The sequence below is a fragment of the Galeopterus variegatus genome, unplaced genomic scaffold, assembly GCF_000696425.1.
Source record: "Galeopterus variegatus unplaced genomic scaffold, G_variegatus-3.0.2 Scaffold2147, whole genome shotgun sequence".
NCBI classification, from domain to species: domain Eukaryota; kingdom Metazoa; phylum Chordata; class Mammalia; order Dermoptera; family Cynocephalidae; genus Galeopterus; species Galeopterus variegatus.
This window is the reverse complement of record NW_007728258.1, coordinates 81,384-98,792: the sequence shown is the minus strand read 5'-3', so window position 1 is coordinate 98,792 and position 17,409 is coordinate 81,384. Positions and strand designations below refer to the sequence as shown.

The 17,409-nt window shown below is 57.5% G+C and overlaps 2 protein-coding genes across 3 annotated transcripts in view; one reads left to right on the top strand and one right to left on the bottom strand.

Moving 5' to 3' along the window:
- Positions 1–279: 279 nt before the first annotated feature.
- NYAP1 (neuronal tyrosine-phosphorylated phosphoinositide-3-kinase adaptor 1) lies at positions 280–9,809 on the bottom strand. Its single transcript, XM_008580696.1, has 8 exons — positions 9,746–9,809; positions 8,359–8,510; positions 6,530–6,888; positions 4,578–6,089; positions 3,455–3,673; positions 3,087–3,196; positions 995–2,530; positions 280–455 (listed from the first exon to the last, which is right to left on the bottom strand). Exons 2-7 carry the CDS (start codon positions 8,424–8,426, stop codon positions 2,267–2,269), a joined length of 2,532 nt encoding a protein of 843 aa, XP_008578918.1. The 5' UTR covers positions 8,427–8,510; positions 9,746–9,809; the 3' UTR covers positions 280–455; positions 995–2,266.
- Positions 9,810–13,951: 4,142 nt separating this feature from the next.
- The window catches only part of TSC22D4 (TSC22 domain family, member 4), a 16,005-nt gene continuing 12,547 nt past the window's right edge, over positions 13,952–17,409 (top strand). For both annotated transcript variants that reach the window (XM_008580694.1, XM_008580695.1), the window contains exons 1-2: positions 13,952–14,357; positions 14,795–15,834. In XM_008580694.1, the coding sequence (XP_008578916.1) occupies positions 15,070–15,834 (765 nt within the window). In that variant the 5' untranslated portion in view covers positions 13,952–14,357; positions 14,795–15,069. The remainder of the gene's footprint in view (positions 14,358–14,794; positions 15,835–17,409) is intronic.

Here is a 17,409-nt window from a genome sequence, read left to right as displayed (position 1 = left end):
TACAGAGTTCACCTGTCTTGACCTTGAGTACCATTTCTATGTTGATAACTCCTAATGTCCACAGTCTTATCCTGTCTCTCAAACTATCATTTTACTTCTAACTTGGTATTTCCTAAATTTCAAAAATTTGCATACCACTGTCATAATTTTTCATATTCTGTATGCAGCTTGTAGAATTATGTATTTGCTTAATATTTTTTTTCAAACTAACTCATTAAAAATAAATTGAGCTTTATCTTGTGCAATAACATCCATGAAATAATAATATGTAGCCCGATGTGCTGGTTATAACTTTTCTAATATGAATGAAAATAAACACAAAACTATTAAAGTTTTAAATAATGTTCTTCTTCATATCACTTAAAAACATCTCTTGGGTTGGCCGGTTAGTTCAATTGGTTAGAGCACAGCCTTATGACACCAAGGCCACAGGTTCGGATGCCCATAGCGGCCAGCTGCCAAAAAAAAAAAAAAAAAAAAAATCTTGTTTCATATACCGCATTTCTGGAAACTCTGTTCTAGCGGGTAACAAACCTATCAACCTGCCTGATTATTCACCATTGCTTCAAATTCAGTGTTCTTCCTTCAAAGTCCCTCTCAACCCCACATTCTAGCTCTTTCATTTTCCCAGTCACTGGATCTCCACACTTGGGCTTCGCATATGACCAATTCCACTGCTTCAGCCTCATCTTGAGGATGTTTTCTTTCAGCTGCATCTGGCAACTAACTGTCCCTTGCCCCCACTCCTCCCACGCACCCTCCATATCCTGCTCCCTGGTGACAGATCGCCTCCCAGCAGGATTCCTTTGATTCTTTCCTGAGGACCAGCACTTGCTTTGAGGTTGATCATCATGGCTGGACTCCATATTGCCCTCTGCATCATGTAAATACACTACCTGTCCCCTCCCCTCCTCCCCCATCTCCTACTATTCCATAGACAATCATACTATGACTTAGGGCTCTCCCTCCTCCCCTTTGCTCATCCAAACCTTACCTGTCCTTTTAGGCTCACTTTCCAGGTAGCCTTCTTGGATGATTCCAGCCCTCTCCCTCTCTTACTCCTGCAGCATAGGCTACTGTTGTCTTGTGTGTTTCATCCCCTTGAGTAGACTATAAGGTGCTTGAGGGCAAACTTCATGTCTCAATATTCCTTCTACATCAGTGCATTGCTAAGAACACATTAGATACTCAATAAATGCTTACAGATTCACTGCATGGTGACATTCCCCAAGGCTTACCTGAGACTCCACCTCTCCCTATGTTACTGGCCACAGCTACTCACCCCCTACACAGAACCTGCAACTCCCACCAACCAAGGGCAAGATGGAAAAAGAAGCGAGAGTAAGAACGGCAGAGTACACTGTGAAATAGAAGAAGCCAGCTCTAGGATCATTAGTCTTTTAATATATTATTCTGAAAAGAAAGGAATTAAAAAAAAGGTCTTGACATCTCTTCTGTTTTTTTGTTTTTTGATTTAAATAAATACCCTGCCCACCCCCCACCCACTAAAATTTCCCTCCTTCCCCATCACCCCGCCCATCCCTGGCACTAGACCCTCACCCCAGAACTAAGTAAGATGCCTGTTTCAGAGCAGGCCACGCTCACTACCAAATTCTGGCAAATTGTAAATACTGTAAATAGTTTTCTGCCCTCTGTTTACCTGAGCCCCTTCCTTTTCTCATTCCACTCCCCATGCAGACCCTCCCTAGCTTTGGGGTGGGCGTGGATGGTGGGCCTTTGGACATTGGCATTGGGAGTGGAAACTTGGCCTTGATTCTTCACTCCCTGCTCAGGAGTAGGCCCAGAATTGCCCTCCAGATTAAAATAAATAACAAAATAAATAGCCCTCCCTTACTCCCCACTCTATAAAAGAGCTCTTCTACCTCTCACTCTAGTCTCTCTCCTTCATTTGTCCCACCCCCCCTTCTTCCTCCTGAACCCTTCCCTCCTTCCCTCTTTCCCCATGCTGACCTCTGGCTTGGTCTCGGCTCTCTCAGAAGGAGTCTACCTCTTGGTGGGGAGAGAGCAGGAGTGACTCACCCCCAACGTCAAGCGAACGCTCCTCCTCCCCCAGATTTATTGGTGCTGTTGGCACCCCAAGGCTGAAAGGCTTGGCAGAGTCCCCGTCTTGGGGGACTAGGGTGGAGGGGAGGGGTTCTCCCTGGCTCTCTCTCCCTGGTCCTTCAGTCTTTCAAGGCAAGTCTCCCGGGAGAGCCGGGCATGCCCCGCCCCGCTCCCCAGTCCACTCCCCGGCCTCCCGCGCTCCTCAGATGGCAGTGTCCCAGAGGACCGTGTGCTGCCGGCGGCAGGGCGGGGTGCCGGCCTTGCGGGGCTCGGGCCCCCGCCGCCAGCTGGGGAGGATAGGCATGCTCTCCTGCTTGCAGAGGCCCCGGTCGGGGCGGTGGCGCGCCTTGATCTCCTTGCACACGCAGCGCTTGCGCTCGATCACCTCCAGCAGCTTGCCGTCGCGCTCGCGGGCCGGCTGCGGCGGCAGTGGCAGCGGCAGCGGCAGCGGCAGCGCGGGGTGGGTCTGCGGAAAAAAGTGGGCGGGGGTGTCAAAGACCCCAGAGAGACCGGGGTGAGTCCCCACTGCTGAGACCGACGTCTTCCCCTGGAAACAAGTCCGCTTTCACCCCCACGGCCTCTGTCCTCTCCCCCTAGCTGTGGGGGCGCACGAAGGCAGAAATCCAGCCCCCGCACCTCTTGCCCGGCCACGCTGTGCCCCTGGTGCCACGCTGCGCCTGTCTGACCCTGAGGAAGGGGCACCTTTTATAAACTGTCTTCCCAGACGGATGCATTTTTCTAATTGGTCCCCCCAGTGGGGGTCCTTCTTCTAAATCGCACAAAGGAGCACTGTCGGCTAGCGGTGGCCCTGAATGATCTCCAAGCAGGGCCCTGCATCTCAGCCCAACCTAAGCAGCCCCTTCCCGCGATCCTTCCCCGACCCCCTCACTCTCCCTACCGAATCCCCACTAGTCTGTGCCAGCAACGCTGGCTCCGGCCTCAGCCTGCCCGATCCCTTTCTTTCCACACCCAAGCCTTCTTTACCTGCTCCTTCACAAATAAAAGGAAAAAACAAGCCTCACCTGGCTCGGGACATCCCTGGGCTGGCTGCAGGGCCGGGGCGTGTGGAGCGCGGCCTGCCGGACTCCGGAGGTGGAGGCGGAGCGACCCAGGCGGTAGCCTCCGGTGAAGTCTGAGGGGAAGAAGGCGTCAGGAGGGCAGGGGCCTCCAGGTCTGCCCCCGCCCCCCAGTTCCCTCGGGAGAGCCAAGTCCAGGCTAACCCCTGTCTCATCAGCAGACGAAAGGGAAATGCAGATGTGGTGTTAAGATTTAGGGCCCTGGACATGGATGTGAACAGGTGATAGGAGATCAGGATAGGATAGGCTAGACCCTGGGAGATTCCCCCCAGCCCACCCCATCTGTGTACACATGTATGTGAGCAGGGTGTCACCTCCATTGCGGTGGCAGGCAGGGAAGGTCTGGCAGGGTATGGGCAGCGCTGTGCGGCTCCCTGCTCGGTCCCCTCCGTGGTAGATCCTGGCCAGCAGGCCCTCTGCCCCCTGGCTCCTTACTGGGATCCCTGATGTCACAGGGCCCCTGTCCTCACGTTCCACCTTGCCTGGACCCTCAGCACTGCCATTCCAGGCCCGGGCACTGTCCTCAACCTCTGCTGGGATAACAAGGAGAGCTGAGTGCCTGCATGTAGAAGGGGTCCTTCTGTCCCCCCAGCCACACACGCTGCAGCATGGGTAGACCAGGAGACATAACTGCCCCCTTTGCAAGTCACAGCAGGGATGGGAGAGACCTACATCACACTCACCCAACACACACACACACATTCACATACACACAGGAGGAACCCCACTACTGCCATCTTTTCCACCCATTGGTGCCATCCCCTGGGGCTGAGAATCATATTTATTTGCTGCTTCCAAATTCTTTTCCTTGGTCAGAGGCCCCCCACACCCATACCCCAGCTTTAGCTTTCAGGCCCCTCCAGTCCCAGATAGGGCCAAGAATGACCACCACCCTGAGACCAAGACCAGGGGCTGTTCCCTAGAAGGGAGAGAATCCCAAATCCTGACCCTGAAAGGGGTAGGAATTGGGGGGAAGGGCTGCATGTGAACTAAGCTCATCTCTGAGTAGGCCTGGCAGAGCATTGTGTTGCCAGGCAACGGTAGGGGCCTCCCTCTCCTCTCCCTCCTGTCTGGATGGGTTGCCATGGTAACAGCTGGGAGGCAGCTGTGTTTAGCTCCTAGTGTGCACACACTCACAAACACACACTCCAGCAGCGCAGGGAAAGGAGGGACGGGGAGTAGAGCAGGATAGGTCCAGATTCTACCCTCTCATCCCATATCTTCCTGCCCCTCCAGCGCACGCACGGGGACTCCAGCCCAAGCACAGGGACTCTAGCCCTTCATGCTGTCGCCCACTCCTATCCCTCCAGTCTCCCAGAGAACTTCCCAGACCAGGATATTGGGCTGTGACTTCCAAATAACCCCTCCAGCACCTCCCCCAGACCATCACTGACATCCCTAGCTCCCCCCAGCCTCCCTTCCCCACACGTTACTCACTGTCCAGCTCCTTTGCCTTCCTCCCTCCATACAGGACTTTCCTCTGCAGAGCCCAGCCTGCCCCAAATGTTGTGGTGCCCATCTCCTCCTCTTCTTCCTCTGGTGACCCTGCACTGGCGATGATGTGGGCGCAGGAGATGCTGGCAAAGGCACCCCCATCAGTCCCTTGCTCCTGCAGCTGGATCTTGACCATGGGGGGTGGGGCCCCCACTCCACAGCCCTTATTCAGCACCCCCCCAGCCTTGAGGCTCTCATAGGCAGGGGGTCTCTTGAGCCCAGCTGCTGCAGCTGGGTAGGTCCAGAGGGGAGTCAGGGGGCCTGCAGTTGGGTCTGGAAGGCCGTGGGGGGAGGCCAGGCAGCCGCGGTGGTGGAAGACCCCAGCTGCTGTACCCATGGCCCCGCTGTGGGGGCTGGACTTCCCTGGCACAGGGGGCCTTGAGCTGGTACACAGCATCCCATGAAGGACTGAGATCTCCTTCTCTGTCTTTGGCTCCCCAGCACCCAGGGGTGGACCAGCTGGCAGGACGGAGTGCGTGGTCACCTTGACTGCCGAGTACACCATGGTGTAAGACACGGCCTTGTCCTTGGGGGGACCGGGGAGCAAGGCGGCTGGGGCAGCAGGGGCTGCCGGCACCCCCACTGCCTTGGGGCAGATCATGCTGTGTGAGTTGGGGAGCTCCCGCTCCCCCCGGGGCTGGCCAGAGCCCTGGGGTGGCAACGGTGTCGAGTGGCTCCGGGCCCGGCCCGATGGTCCCAGCAGCAGCAGGTTGGCAGCAGGAGGTGGAGGCGGTGGGGGAGGTGTCTCCCGCTCCCGTGCAGGCACTTGGGGAGCTGGGGTGGAGCCAGCTGGCTCCTTGGAGTGGCAGAGGACTGGTAGCCTCGAGACCCCATCACTAGGGGTTCGGGAAGCAGACTTGGCTTGGGGGAAGGCCAGGAGTGGAGGGCGGTGCTGAAGGAGGTTGGGGAAGGGTGGGGGGATTTCACAAGTAGTCTTGGTGGGCGTCCCGTCCCTTCTGCTCGGGAGGGCTGAAGCTGGGCGGCGGTGGGTGTGGGGCTGAAGGGCATGAGGCTGTTGTGGTGGGGAGGTTGCCATCAATGGAGCAGCCCCGTTGGCCCGGCCTTCCCCTGCCTCTTCGGGAAGTGGGTACTTCATCTCCTCATATATGGCCTCACTCTCTTCTGAGTCCGAGTCAGTGCCAGCTGGAGGGGTCGGGCCTCCACCCCCAAGAAGAGGTGCTGTCAAGCCCCCGCTTCGTCCTCCTCCCCTGAAGACATCCCCCACCATCTCAATGTACACAGGCTCTTCTTCCTGGGCACCCACATCAGGGTCCCCAGCTACCCGGGACCCCCTACTGAGGCGCTGAAGGGGCAGGTTCCCCCCTCGAGGAGACGGGGCTGGGGGGCAGGACTCATCGAAGGAGACAGAGAGCTGGGTGTTGGGGCTTCGCCTGGGCTTCTGTGGAGGAACCTTCCGGCTGGACTCTCGTCCTTCTGGGGTTGGCTTCTGTAAGCCTGGGCAGGATGGAAAAGAGAAAAATAAACTGGGCTTTTAATGGGGGAAGGAAATGGGGGGACCCCTTCTGACCTCTTGACCCATCTGCAAGGACATATCTGCCTCTTCCTTTTTCCCACACCCTTCAGCTTATAACCCTAGAGGGTTCCTTTTTTTTAACCAGTCAGAATCTGCAGCTCCTACCTTAAATTCTCCCCCACTCTCATGTCCCTCCAAGGCCACCACGCCTTTCCCAAGAACAGACTTTTCAGGGAGTGTCCCCTGCCCTTGAATGGTTCTTCTCAGGCCTATCCAAAAGGACCCCCCCTTCCTTTTGAGAATGGAACCTTCCACTTCCTTGGTTCTTCCCTGAATGAACCCTCCCCACAGGCCTCCCCTGGCCTGGAGTGGATCCTCCCAGCTCTCAGCTCCCCCTGGGGAGAGGTGGCGGGTATCTCACCTGCTTTCTTGCCAGGGGGTGTCTCTGCTCCTGACCCTGCCATGCTGAGCTTGGTGCTGGGGTGTCTCCGGGGCTTCGCTGGGGGTCTTCGGGTGCTGCTGTCCTCGGTGAGACCCCCACCGCCCCCCCCAGGTCCACCCGGCACACTGTCCATGCTGCCCACCGAGTGGCAGGAGAGGGAGCGTGGGGCCATGGCGCTGCGGCAGGGGTGTGGGGTGTGCTCCTGGGAGGCGGGCATCGTCATGAAGCCCATCCTGAGGGAGCGGCGCAGTGAGGCGATGTCCCGTACACGGACCCCAGGCCCTGCGCCAGCCCCAGGCCCCGCTGCCGGGCCTGCGGGGGCCACGTCCTTACTGGAGCTGGGGAGAGAAGACCAGAACAGAGCAGACGTTGGGCCTCAGGACTGGGCCTCCACCCAAAGAGGTGCTGGCAACCCCGTGGCCTACCGGGGAGGAGGAAGAGAGACTAGGGTGGGGATGGGTGGGTGCCTGAGGGTCCAAGACACAGATGTAGGAGCTTCAGGCAGAATTCCTATGTTTACTAAAGGCAAGGCAATTGGGGGCAGGGATGAGAGAAGGGGTGAGTTTGTGTGCAGGGGAGCCTCTCCAGAGCTAGTGGATCCCAGCCTAGGTAGATACAGCACACGTGTGGATGGCCTTAAATATAGGGAGATGCAAACCTGGGCAATGCAGTCCGTCTGACACATGGACACACCTGCTACCACAGCTCCTCAGCTCCTTCTCACTCTCACACTGGCCCACACCTGGCCCCTGGCTTCCCCTCATGTCCAGCTACTACAGCCTACGCCCCCACAGGGCGCCTCCTCTCCCAAATGCGGGATGTGCTGCCGCATCACAAGAGCATCCTCCCGGGGCTGATCCTTTTTCTTCCCTTCCTCCCTCTCCCTTGGTGCTGTCCTCTCCCTGTCACCCTCCCAGACTCACCCCCATTCCTTTTCACTCTCCCCGAGCTTCTGTGTGAGCGAAGGGGGGGCTGGCTGGCAGGGAAGAGGGGAGAGCTGCTGTGGGGTGGGCTCTCATTAAGGCCCTGTCTACTAACCCTTCATTAGGGAGAGATCGCTGCAGCGATTGCTCTGATTAATCTAATTAACAACAAGAATTACACTCCACAGTTGCGAGGAGGGAGAAAGGAGCAGGGAGGTGGCTCTGAGTCAAGCTCCAAGAGGCTGTGCAGTCAATGGGAGTGAAGAGGAGAAGAGAGTGAGATGGGAGAAGCCAGGCCCCAGGTCCCGGGGAGGGCAAGGAGAGAAGGCAAGCAGGGATGGGGTGGGGGGACGGGGACCCAGCCTGCACATCCCCCCCACCACACACGCAAATAACCCTGTCACTTGGCCACTCACCTCCCCCAGCAGAGAAGACTGGGAGGGGGCCAAATGGATGTTCTCTGATGCCCCTGAAAGGACCCCATCCCTGGACCCCATGAGGGTGGTGGGGCCTGCCCCTTCCAAGGTCAGGTGACAGAAGAGCCAGCGGCCGGCCCCAAATTGACAGAGAGGAGAAGACCACAGACCAGAGGTGAGTCAGAAAGGAGTGACTCGGCCTTTGGGGATGGGGAAGAGCCAACAGGGTGCTCTGGGGCTGGAAGCCCCCCAGGAAGCCAGGATAGGGACCACAGCTAGAAGCAGGGCTGGGATAGGGTGTGGGCTACTCCAGCCATTCTGTACGGAGCACAGACCCTGAGATCAGAGATCTCGCTAACTACAAGGCTGTTGAGCCCCAGGAAGGGCTGTGGCTGAGCAAGGGGGCAGGCAAAGGTGGGGCAGGCAAAGGTGGGACAGGCAAAGGGGCAGTCTGGGGCCACAGCCTTACCTCCTCTTGGCCTCCTCGTCCTTGTGCTGCCTCCACTCCAGCTTGGTCTTTCGGTAGAGGAGGTTCATGTCGTGGGGCAGCAGGTGGGGGCTGGGCGGCCCTGCTCAGTGCCACCAGGCCCGGGGGGTGGCCCTCCCTGGGTCCCGGATCCACTTTGTGGGAAAAGGTGGGAAGGAAAAAAAGAAAGATGTGGGGTAGGTGGGGGCCAGGAATGAATAAGAGAGAAAAAGGAGCAGAGACATGACTCAGGTCCTCAGAGAGGAAAACACAGAGAGGCACAGAAAACCCAACACGGCTTCTATGACCCACAGACAGACAGACACAGATGTACATGTGTAACAGAGCCACACACCCAGATAAAGGTGTTAAGAGCCACAGATACACTCTGTGGAGAGATCAGGTTGACACAGATTCCCATCCTATGTAAATACATCCTGATCCACCACACAGACAGGCCCCATAAACGTATAACAGCCAAACGGACACACATACCACCCAGCCACAGACACATACCTACAAGGAGAGGACCATACACATAGATTGCCATAGGTAAACACAAACCTAGGAACAGGCAGGCACACACAGACATAAACACCCACCGACACACCCACAGACACACACAGACCTCCAGACACACATAAATCTGCTACACGGAGCTGGACACACCTACAGACGAGGAGTTATGCCCAGGGCCTACCTGCGTACATTGCACCCCACTGGGGCAGGGGGAGCCTGTCCCCACCCCCTCTTGGGCCCTGAGGCTTGGGGGATGTCATGAGGGCAGGGTGGGGATGCTGAAGGAAGGATGAGGGCACTCCGAGTTGGCATCTAAAATACCACCCATCCATCCATCTCCATTCCCTCTCATCCCCCACTTCCAGTCCTTCCCTGGGCCTGGGCCTCCCCTATTCCTGCTCCCTGGCCCCTCAGCAATGGTCTCCGCCTCCCTCCCTCGCTGATGGCCCAAATCCCCTTCTTCCTCCTCCAGGATTTGGGAGCCCCCCCGGCTTCCCTCTTCCAGTCCCCGCCCCTCAATCCCACCCGGGGGTCTCCAGTCTGGCCCCATTGCTACCTTCTGAGCTGCGGCCTCCATACCTGCTCTGCTCTCCCCCAAACACACACTCTTGCTTTTCGCCTTCAGCCTCACTTCTCCTCCCTGGCGCCCCTCCTCACTGCCGTCCTCTCCCTTCCCCTGTTTGTTCCAAACCTGGCCTGCTTCATCCCCCCTCTCCATCCAAGGGCCTCAGGTTCCCGTGCCCCCCTCCCCTTTCCCGTGTGCTGCTACCCCCGGGTTTCTCCGCTTCCCGCCCCGCCAATCCTCTCTGCCCCTTGTCCCCCCACCCCCACCTCCCCGTACCAAGCCTCCCCAATTTCTACATCACCGTACCTGGCCTGTCGGGCGCCGGCCCCCCCATGCCGGGCTCCGCCCGGAGCAGGAGGAGGGAGGAGGAGAGACACAGAGAGACCGGTGGGGAGCGGAGCTGGGCCCTGCCGCAGAGACAGCCCCGCCTCCGGGTCCGCCCCCAGACCCGCCCCCGGCCCCAAACCCACCCTTCCACACCCTCCAAGGACGGAGTGGGAGCGGCCGCGGCGCGTTACGTCGCTAGGCGGGGTAGGGGGTACGAGAGCCGCGGAGTCCGCAGTGGAGGACTCGGAGGAAGGTCGTGGGGCTTCGGTGGCCTGGCGCCAGCCTGCCCCCGCCTAGGGGCGTCCGCTCCTCGGTGTCCCTCGCCCTCTGTCCGGCCGGGCAGTGCTGGGTTCAGTCTCCTAGGCCCTGCGGAGCGGAGCGGAGAGCCGCGCGCAGCGGCGCCCCCCAGCGGCAGCTGGAGCCCGTACCCACCCGCGAACCCCGTGCGCCTGGCGCTCCCTTGGTCCGCACACGGCGTCGGGCGGGGGCCGCGGCTGCGGGACCCGGGGTGCAGAGAGGAGGTGAGGTCGGCAGTGGGGGCCGCTTTCCCGGCGGACGGGCTCCAAGAGTCGGGAGCCGGACGATTTGCGTCTCTGGCCAGCAGGGGGCGTGCTCCCTTGGCCTCACCCCCTATTCCTCGCCGCTCCCCAGGTGCGGGGAGGGCACCGGAGTTGGCTCGCTTGGTGCTGGGCGTCCTCCCCTGCAGCCTCCCAGGCGCCCGGACCTTGTTCCACAGTCTGGGCCAAAGTCTCCCGCCTGTCCGCCCCCGTGGCCAAGTCATCTCCCCGTAACCTTTGACTGCTGGCGCCGTCCGCCGTTACCTGGGAGCACCAGCGTCGGCCTCTGACTGTGACCACCGTGGCCACCGCCCGGGTGCAGTCTCGGGGCCGTTGAGGGACGCGACCTCGCCCTCTCCCCCATCACCTTTCTCATCAGCGCCTTGAGAAATTCCTCCCTGCGAAATTTCTTTGGCACACAGCTCTGTCGCAGGGTAACTTAGCTTCAAGAGACCTCAGTTCCACCCTTAATTGACTGAAAAATGGGTCCCCCAAAGGTAGGTCGGTCCTAATCACTGGAACCTGTGAATGCTACTTTTTTTTTTTTTTTTTTTTTAAAGATGACCGGTAAGAGGATCTCAACCCTTGGCTTGGTGTTGTCAGCACTACGCTCACCCAGTGAGCAAACTGGCCATCCCTATATAGGATCTGAACCCGGGGCCTTGGTGTTATTAGCACCGCACTCTACCGAGTGAGCCACGGGCCGGCCCAATGCTACTTTATATAGCAGTCTTTGCAGATGTGCTGTGTGGCCTTTGGCAAATCCCAAAACCTCTCTGGGAGATGCCTCATCCCATACCTACCTCAATACCGTGGTTGGGAGGAAAAGGGCGGTAAAGTAATACCAAAATGCTTTGTAAGTTGTAAAGGGCCCCCCGTACATAAAGAATATTATATATGCTCCCAGGAGAGGTAATACATTAAAACACATATAAGTCGTCTCTCATTTACACTTTAGTATGAATTAATTTGTGTGAATTCATTCAACAAACATTTCCGCAGAGACCAACAAGGTCCCAGGCAGAAGATGGGTCCAAAGATAAGTTCTGAATACTTTGTAGGGAGTCAGCACGAAGGAAGGAGGCGCAGCTAGGGCTGTGTTCTGAATGTTGTCAGAGGGGAGAGGTACTGCAGGAGACAGAGGGAAGAAGGTGGGGGACATGTGGGAGGCTGCTTCCTGGACCTCACGGCTTGGGAGGCCTCAGGAGTACAGATGCATTTTAATAGAGACAAAAAACAAAAAACAAACAAAAAAAAAAACATAGGGCCGGCCCGGTGGCGCACTTGGTAGAGTGCGGCACTTGGGAGTGCGGCAGCGCTCCCGCCGAGGGTTCGGATCCCATATAGAGACCGGTCCGCTCACTGGTTGAGCACGGTGCGGACGTGGACGTGACACCGAGGGTTGCGATCCCGTTGCCGGTCGCGGTGCAGGCGCGACACTGAGGGTTGCGATTCCGTTACCAGTCACGAAAAAAGACAAAAAGGAAAAAAAAAATACATAAAGGGGGGTGGGCAGGAGTTGCATGGTTTTATATTTGCCTAAGCCTAAAGAGTGATTAGAAATTTCCATGAGTGCAAGCTGAGAAAGGAGGAAAGTGAGAAAGACCATTAGAATAGGAGTCAGACAGACCAGTTATAGTCCTGGTGCTATTAGACACAAGGGCCCTTCAAAAGATTCATGGAAACATAGAACTAAAAAATAATATGAATCTTTTCATGAACTTTTTTTTTCAAAAGACCATTTAGGGCCGGCCCGTGGCTCACTCGGGAGAGTGTGGTGCTGATAACACCAAGGCCCCGGGTTCGGATCCCATATAGGGATGGCCGGTTCGCTCACTGGCTGAGCGTGGTGCTGACAAAAGACCATTTAAGGGGATCTTAACCCTTGACTTGGTGTTGTCAGCACCACGCTCTCCCAAGTGAGTGAACTGGCCATCCCTTTATAGGGATCCAAACCCGTGGCCTTGGTATCAGCACCAGTCTCCCAAGTGAGCCACGGGCAAGTCCTTTTCATGAACTTTTTTTTTCAAAAGACCAGTTAGGGCCGGCCCGTGGCTCACTCGGGAGAGTGTGACAAAAGACCATTTAAGGGGATCTTAACCCTTGACTTGGTGTTGTCAGCACCACGCTCTCCCAAGTGAGTGAACTGGCCATCCCTTTATAGGGATCCAAACCCGTGGCCTTGGTATCAGCACCAGTCTCCCAAGTGAGCCACGGGCCAGTCCTTTTCATGAACTTTTTCAAGTACCGTCGAACTGTCTCTGAGGGCTTGGGCAAATAACTTAATACCTCTGAATCTGAACCTCAGTTTCCTTAGCTGGAGTTCAAAACCCACTCCATCTGTCTTCCCGGGCCGTTTAGAAATTCAGTGAGGAATTTTTAATATACTTGAGAATGGTTCCATTGACCAAAATTAATTAGAATCCGTTTCTTTCTGAACCTTGGAGTGAAGGCAGATGTGGCCTTTAGATACTGCTTTTGCTGAAATATTTCCCTTCAGAATGTTGGTTGGGGTGCCAAAAAAGAGAAAAATTTAAAAAAAAAGAGAGAGAGAAAACTGGCAGTTGGAGGTTATTCTTTCTTCCTTGGTTTTGCCGAGGACATAGTAAGCCCTTTATGAGTGTGTGTGGATTCTCCTGTATAATGAGCAATGGATGGGATGGGAGAGGTGGAAAGGGGCTGAGGTAGGGGAGGGGCCCATGCTTGTGGCCAGCCAGGGTTTTCAGGTGCATGTGTGGGTGACTATATGGACATCCCTGTGTGTTCAGCATTTGGGAGAAAGTGCAGGTCAGCATCTGCACCTGCAGTTCTTCATGTATTTCTCTATAGGGGGGCTGGACAAAGACACAGTGAGAGTGTGGAATGTCCCTGTTCTACCACTGATGGCCTTTTTTAACTTCCTGGGTCTCGATTTCCACATCTAAGAAGGGGAATAATAAGATGTCTGGCAAATACTCCAGCAAAATACAAGAAAAGATATTGAAGGCGTAGATAAAACAAGACTGGCTGAGTTCAGAATTGTTCACGCTACATGATGGATACCTGGGAGTTCATTATACTATTTTCTTTATTTTTGGGCATGTTTGAAAATGTTCATAATAACTCTATAAAATAAGTAGTCATCTTCCTCATGCACTGACTGTGAAAGCCAAAGAGGATGTGACAGTGACGGCCACAGCTGTGCCATGACATGGACTAGACACTTATGGTCAACTGGGCACCCAGTACACTGCCTGGCATGTTCCTTCCGACTCTTCTGTGTGTCCGTAAGCCAATGGCAGCAAGTGCCTACAAGTAAGGGAATCCCTTGCCTCCCTGCAAACTCCTCCCCTTTCTCTCCGCCCTCCACAGCCCCTCCCTCCGAAGAAGAGCAGGGCTGGGGCCCAGCAGGTGTGGGGTTAAGGGAATCTGTTTGGGGCCCCAGGAGCTGCAGCAGCAGCAGCAACTGCTACAGCAGCGGCTGTGGCAGACCTGGCCCTGGGCCAGCTGGCTGGGAGCCTCAGGAGGGAGGGAGGGAGGAGGAAGGGGAGGAAGAGGGGAAGAAGGAGGAGGAGGAGAGGAGCAGTCAGCAGGCCTGAGGAGGCAGGACTTCCTGGTGTGGGGGTTGTCAACAGCCCAGAAAGAGAAAGACCGAGAGACAGAGGCTGAGAGCAGCCAAGGGGCAGAGAGACAGACCCAGTGGGGCCACGCGGGAGGAGACTTGGGAGACGCACTTGTGCAGACCACTGAGGCCGACTGCCACTTGGAGCTTTGCGGGGCTGAGCCGCCCTCTCCCACATCAGCTGGGAGACCCTTGGGGCTTCAGAGGCCGCGTCTGGGCTCCATCGAGGAGGTGCGAGTTCCTTTTCTGGAGAGCAAACTTTCCACAGAGATGCCTCGCAGGGTGAGGTGCAGCCCCCGAAGAGGACTGGGCAGCCTCTGATCGCAGTCTGTGTGCCCCCTACTGCCCAGGGCCAGGAGGCCACAGGGAAAGGACATCCTGATATCATAGGCACGGGGACCCCCGGCTCAGCTCAGTGGACGAGGCCCGAGAGGTAGGGCTCTGGGCTGGGCGGGGCGCTCGGGGTGGTGGGGCAGGGCCTGCCCGGGGGATGTGGGAGCCCGGGTGTGGGGGCCTTGAGGCCCAGCAGAGGCCTCTGGGCAGCCAGTCCAGGTCGAGGAGCTGCTTCACCTGGGTTCGCCCAGCCCTGGAGCCTGCACTCTTGGGACAGTTTGGGTCCTGTGAGTTTGAATCCCAGGCAAGAAATGCCCAACTTTGGGTATCAGCTGCCTCTTCCTGCTCTCGGGTCCGTCCCCTCTGCTGTGGTCTCTGTCATCTCTGCCTGTCTCTTGTCTCTGGGTCTCTGGCGGTTTCCCCTTCCTCCCCGATTCAGCTCCTAGAGAGGAAGCCCCAGAGGTGGCCTGCCCACTGCTTTCTTGCGCGCGCAAGTGCACACACACTCTCACTCTCTCTCACTCTCTCTTTTTCCAGTTTGCAAACTCAGCTCTGGAGTTCGGCGGCAACAGCAGCAGCAGGAAAAACCTGCCCCTGCCCCCCCTCCCGCTGCCTACCCTACCCTGTCCTCCCTTCACCTACCAGGCACCCCCAGTTCTCACAGGGCCCTCCCGCATGTCAGACCCAGACGTCGCCAGGGGCCCTGATGCCCCCACCATGTGGCCTCCCTGTTCCAGGGGTGCCTGAGCCCCTTCAAGGAGACCCCACCCCCTCCATCCCCCACCTTGGCCCAGTCCTGAGCCCTAGGGACAATGAGTGGGGGCAAGAAGAAGAGTAGCTTCCAAATCACCAGTGTCACCACGGACTATGAGGGCCCAGGGAGCCCAGGGGATTCAGATCCCCCTGCCCTGCTGGCCCCCACCGGGCCCCCTCCCCGTCTGCCCAATGGGGAGCCCAGCCCTGATCCAGGGGGCAAGGGCACCCCCCGGAATGGCTCCCCACCACCACCTGGGGTCCCCGCCTCCCGTTTCCGGGTGGTGAAGCTACCCCATGGCCTGGGAGAGCCTTATCGCAGAGGTCGTTGGACGTGTGTGGATGTTTATGAGAGAGACCTGGAGCCCCCGAGCTTTGGCCGGCTCCTGGAGGGAATTCGAGGGGCCTCGGGAGGTACCGGGGGCAGATCTTTGGATTCCAGGTTGGAGCTGGCCAGCTTGGGCCTGGGCGCCCCTACCCCACCGCCCGGCCTGTCTCAGGGCCCTACCTCCTGGCTCCGCCCACCCCCCACATCCCCTGGACCTCAGGCCCGCTCCTTAACTGGGGGGCTAGGCCAGCTGGTAGTGCCCAGCAGGGCCAAGGTAGAAACACCCCCACTGTCAGTCTCCCCACCCCAGCAGCGCCTCCCAGAGCCTGGGACCGGGGATAGCGCGGGCACATCCCAGGCCGCCACGCCCCTGCCCTCCCTGAGGGTGGAAGTGGAGGCTGGGGGCTCCACAGCAGGGACCTCTCCCCTGTCTAGAAGGAAAGATGGGGCCACACGGCTGAGGATGGAGTTTGTTGCTCCTGAGGAGACAGGGCAGGTAAGAGCTGGGTTCCAGGTTGGGGTAGATGCCTGGGGGGCTGTACTCGTCCATCTCAGCCTTGGCCTAACCTGTATCCTGCCCTCTCCCCATTCCATTGTCACCTGTCACGTCATTGTCACCTATCACATTTATTCCTCCTCCTTTGCTTTCTCTCTCAAGCTCCCTCTTCCCTGCATTCTGCACCTTCTTTCTTTCTCTTTGGCCTTCACCTCCATTATATAGCCTATAGCTTCTGAGGCCTCCTCACCTAGGCCGCACCTTGTGTCTTGGTCTCACCCCCTCAGGCTCTAGGTGGGGAGAGTAGAGGCCCCAGCTGGGTAGCTGAGCCCCTGGGGGAAGAGCCACCTGGGTTTGGGGGGAGGAGTGAAAGGTAGGCTTCCATTGTAAGTCTCTCCATTGCAGTCCCATCCTGAACATGGGGGTCTTTCTTCCTTTCCACCAACCACCCATCCCAGCCCCATCTCCAGCTTTGTTGCCAAGCCACGTTTCTCTGAGAAATTTAGGAATTGGGAGGGGGGAACATAGTACAGGGAGGGGAGCTTGCTGGTTTGTCCTTTTCACCCCCAGTTGTCTGTCTTAGTTCCCTGCATCTGGGCCTCTCCAGCATTGATTATTGGGGGTGGCCACCATGGAGTGGGAGAGAGGTGGGAAGCAGCTGAGGAGTTAAATCCTTTCTCTTTCTGCTTCCTGTCTCCAAAAGAGGAACAAGTCTGGGCTGGGGGCAGGATGCCTGGGTCCCTGGGGTGGGGGGTGGGCAGCCAGGGATGTGAGGCTTCTGTCCTGAAGGAGAAAATAACACCTCGGACTGCTGGAGGAAAGGCAGGGAGTGTGAGGATGAGAACACTTTCCCCTTCCTGGCCTTGGGCACAAACCGCAGTATAAAAATAACCTGAGACTGGATGTCTGGGCCCTGTCAGGACTGGTCAGGACTGGCTCCCCCTACCCCGTCCTGGCCTCAAGCTCACATTTCTCATGTCCCCTTATCCCCTTTTCTTGAGCTTTTTCACTGGGTCCCTACCCCAGTGGAGAAGATGCTTTTTCCTTTACTGGTCCCTGTCCCGAAACTCTTCCAGAACAAGCCCCCTTTGCAGCCAGCATCTCTGCTCTCTCTGTCCTTAAGCCCTGCCTGAGCTTCCCTGAGGCCTGCAGACCCTGCCCCTCTCTCCTCAGTGCCCCCCTGCCCCCTTCCTTCCCGCATGTCCCGATGGCTTCCTGTGTGCATGCAAGTGTGTCGCTATTTCCCTGCCCCAAAGTTTGTCTCTCTTCTATACTCCCCTATGCCTCTTCACTCTCAGTTGCCTCTAATGGAGGCTGGGGTGTGGTGAGGGGGGTGTGGAGAAGGGCGGGGGGAGCACCACCTGGGCCCCCTTCCTCTCCTCTGTCCTTCTAACCACCCTGGACTCTCTGTTCTTGGCTTTTCCGAGAAGCTGGGGCCTCCCGGGGCCTCACAGAGGCGTCTTGTCTTGTTCCTGTCGCCCCCGCCCTTCTGCAGCCTTCTGCAGCCGCCCCCAGCGCCTGTTGGGCTGTGTGGGTCCACACCCAGGCTCCGCCTCCCCTCATCTCCACAACCCA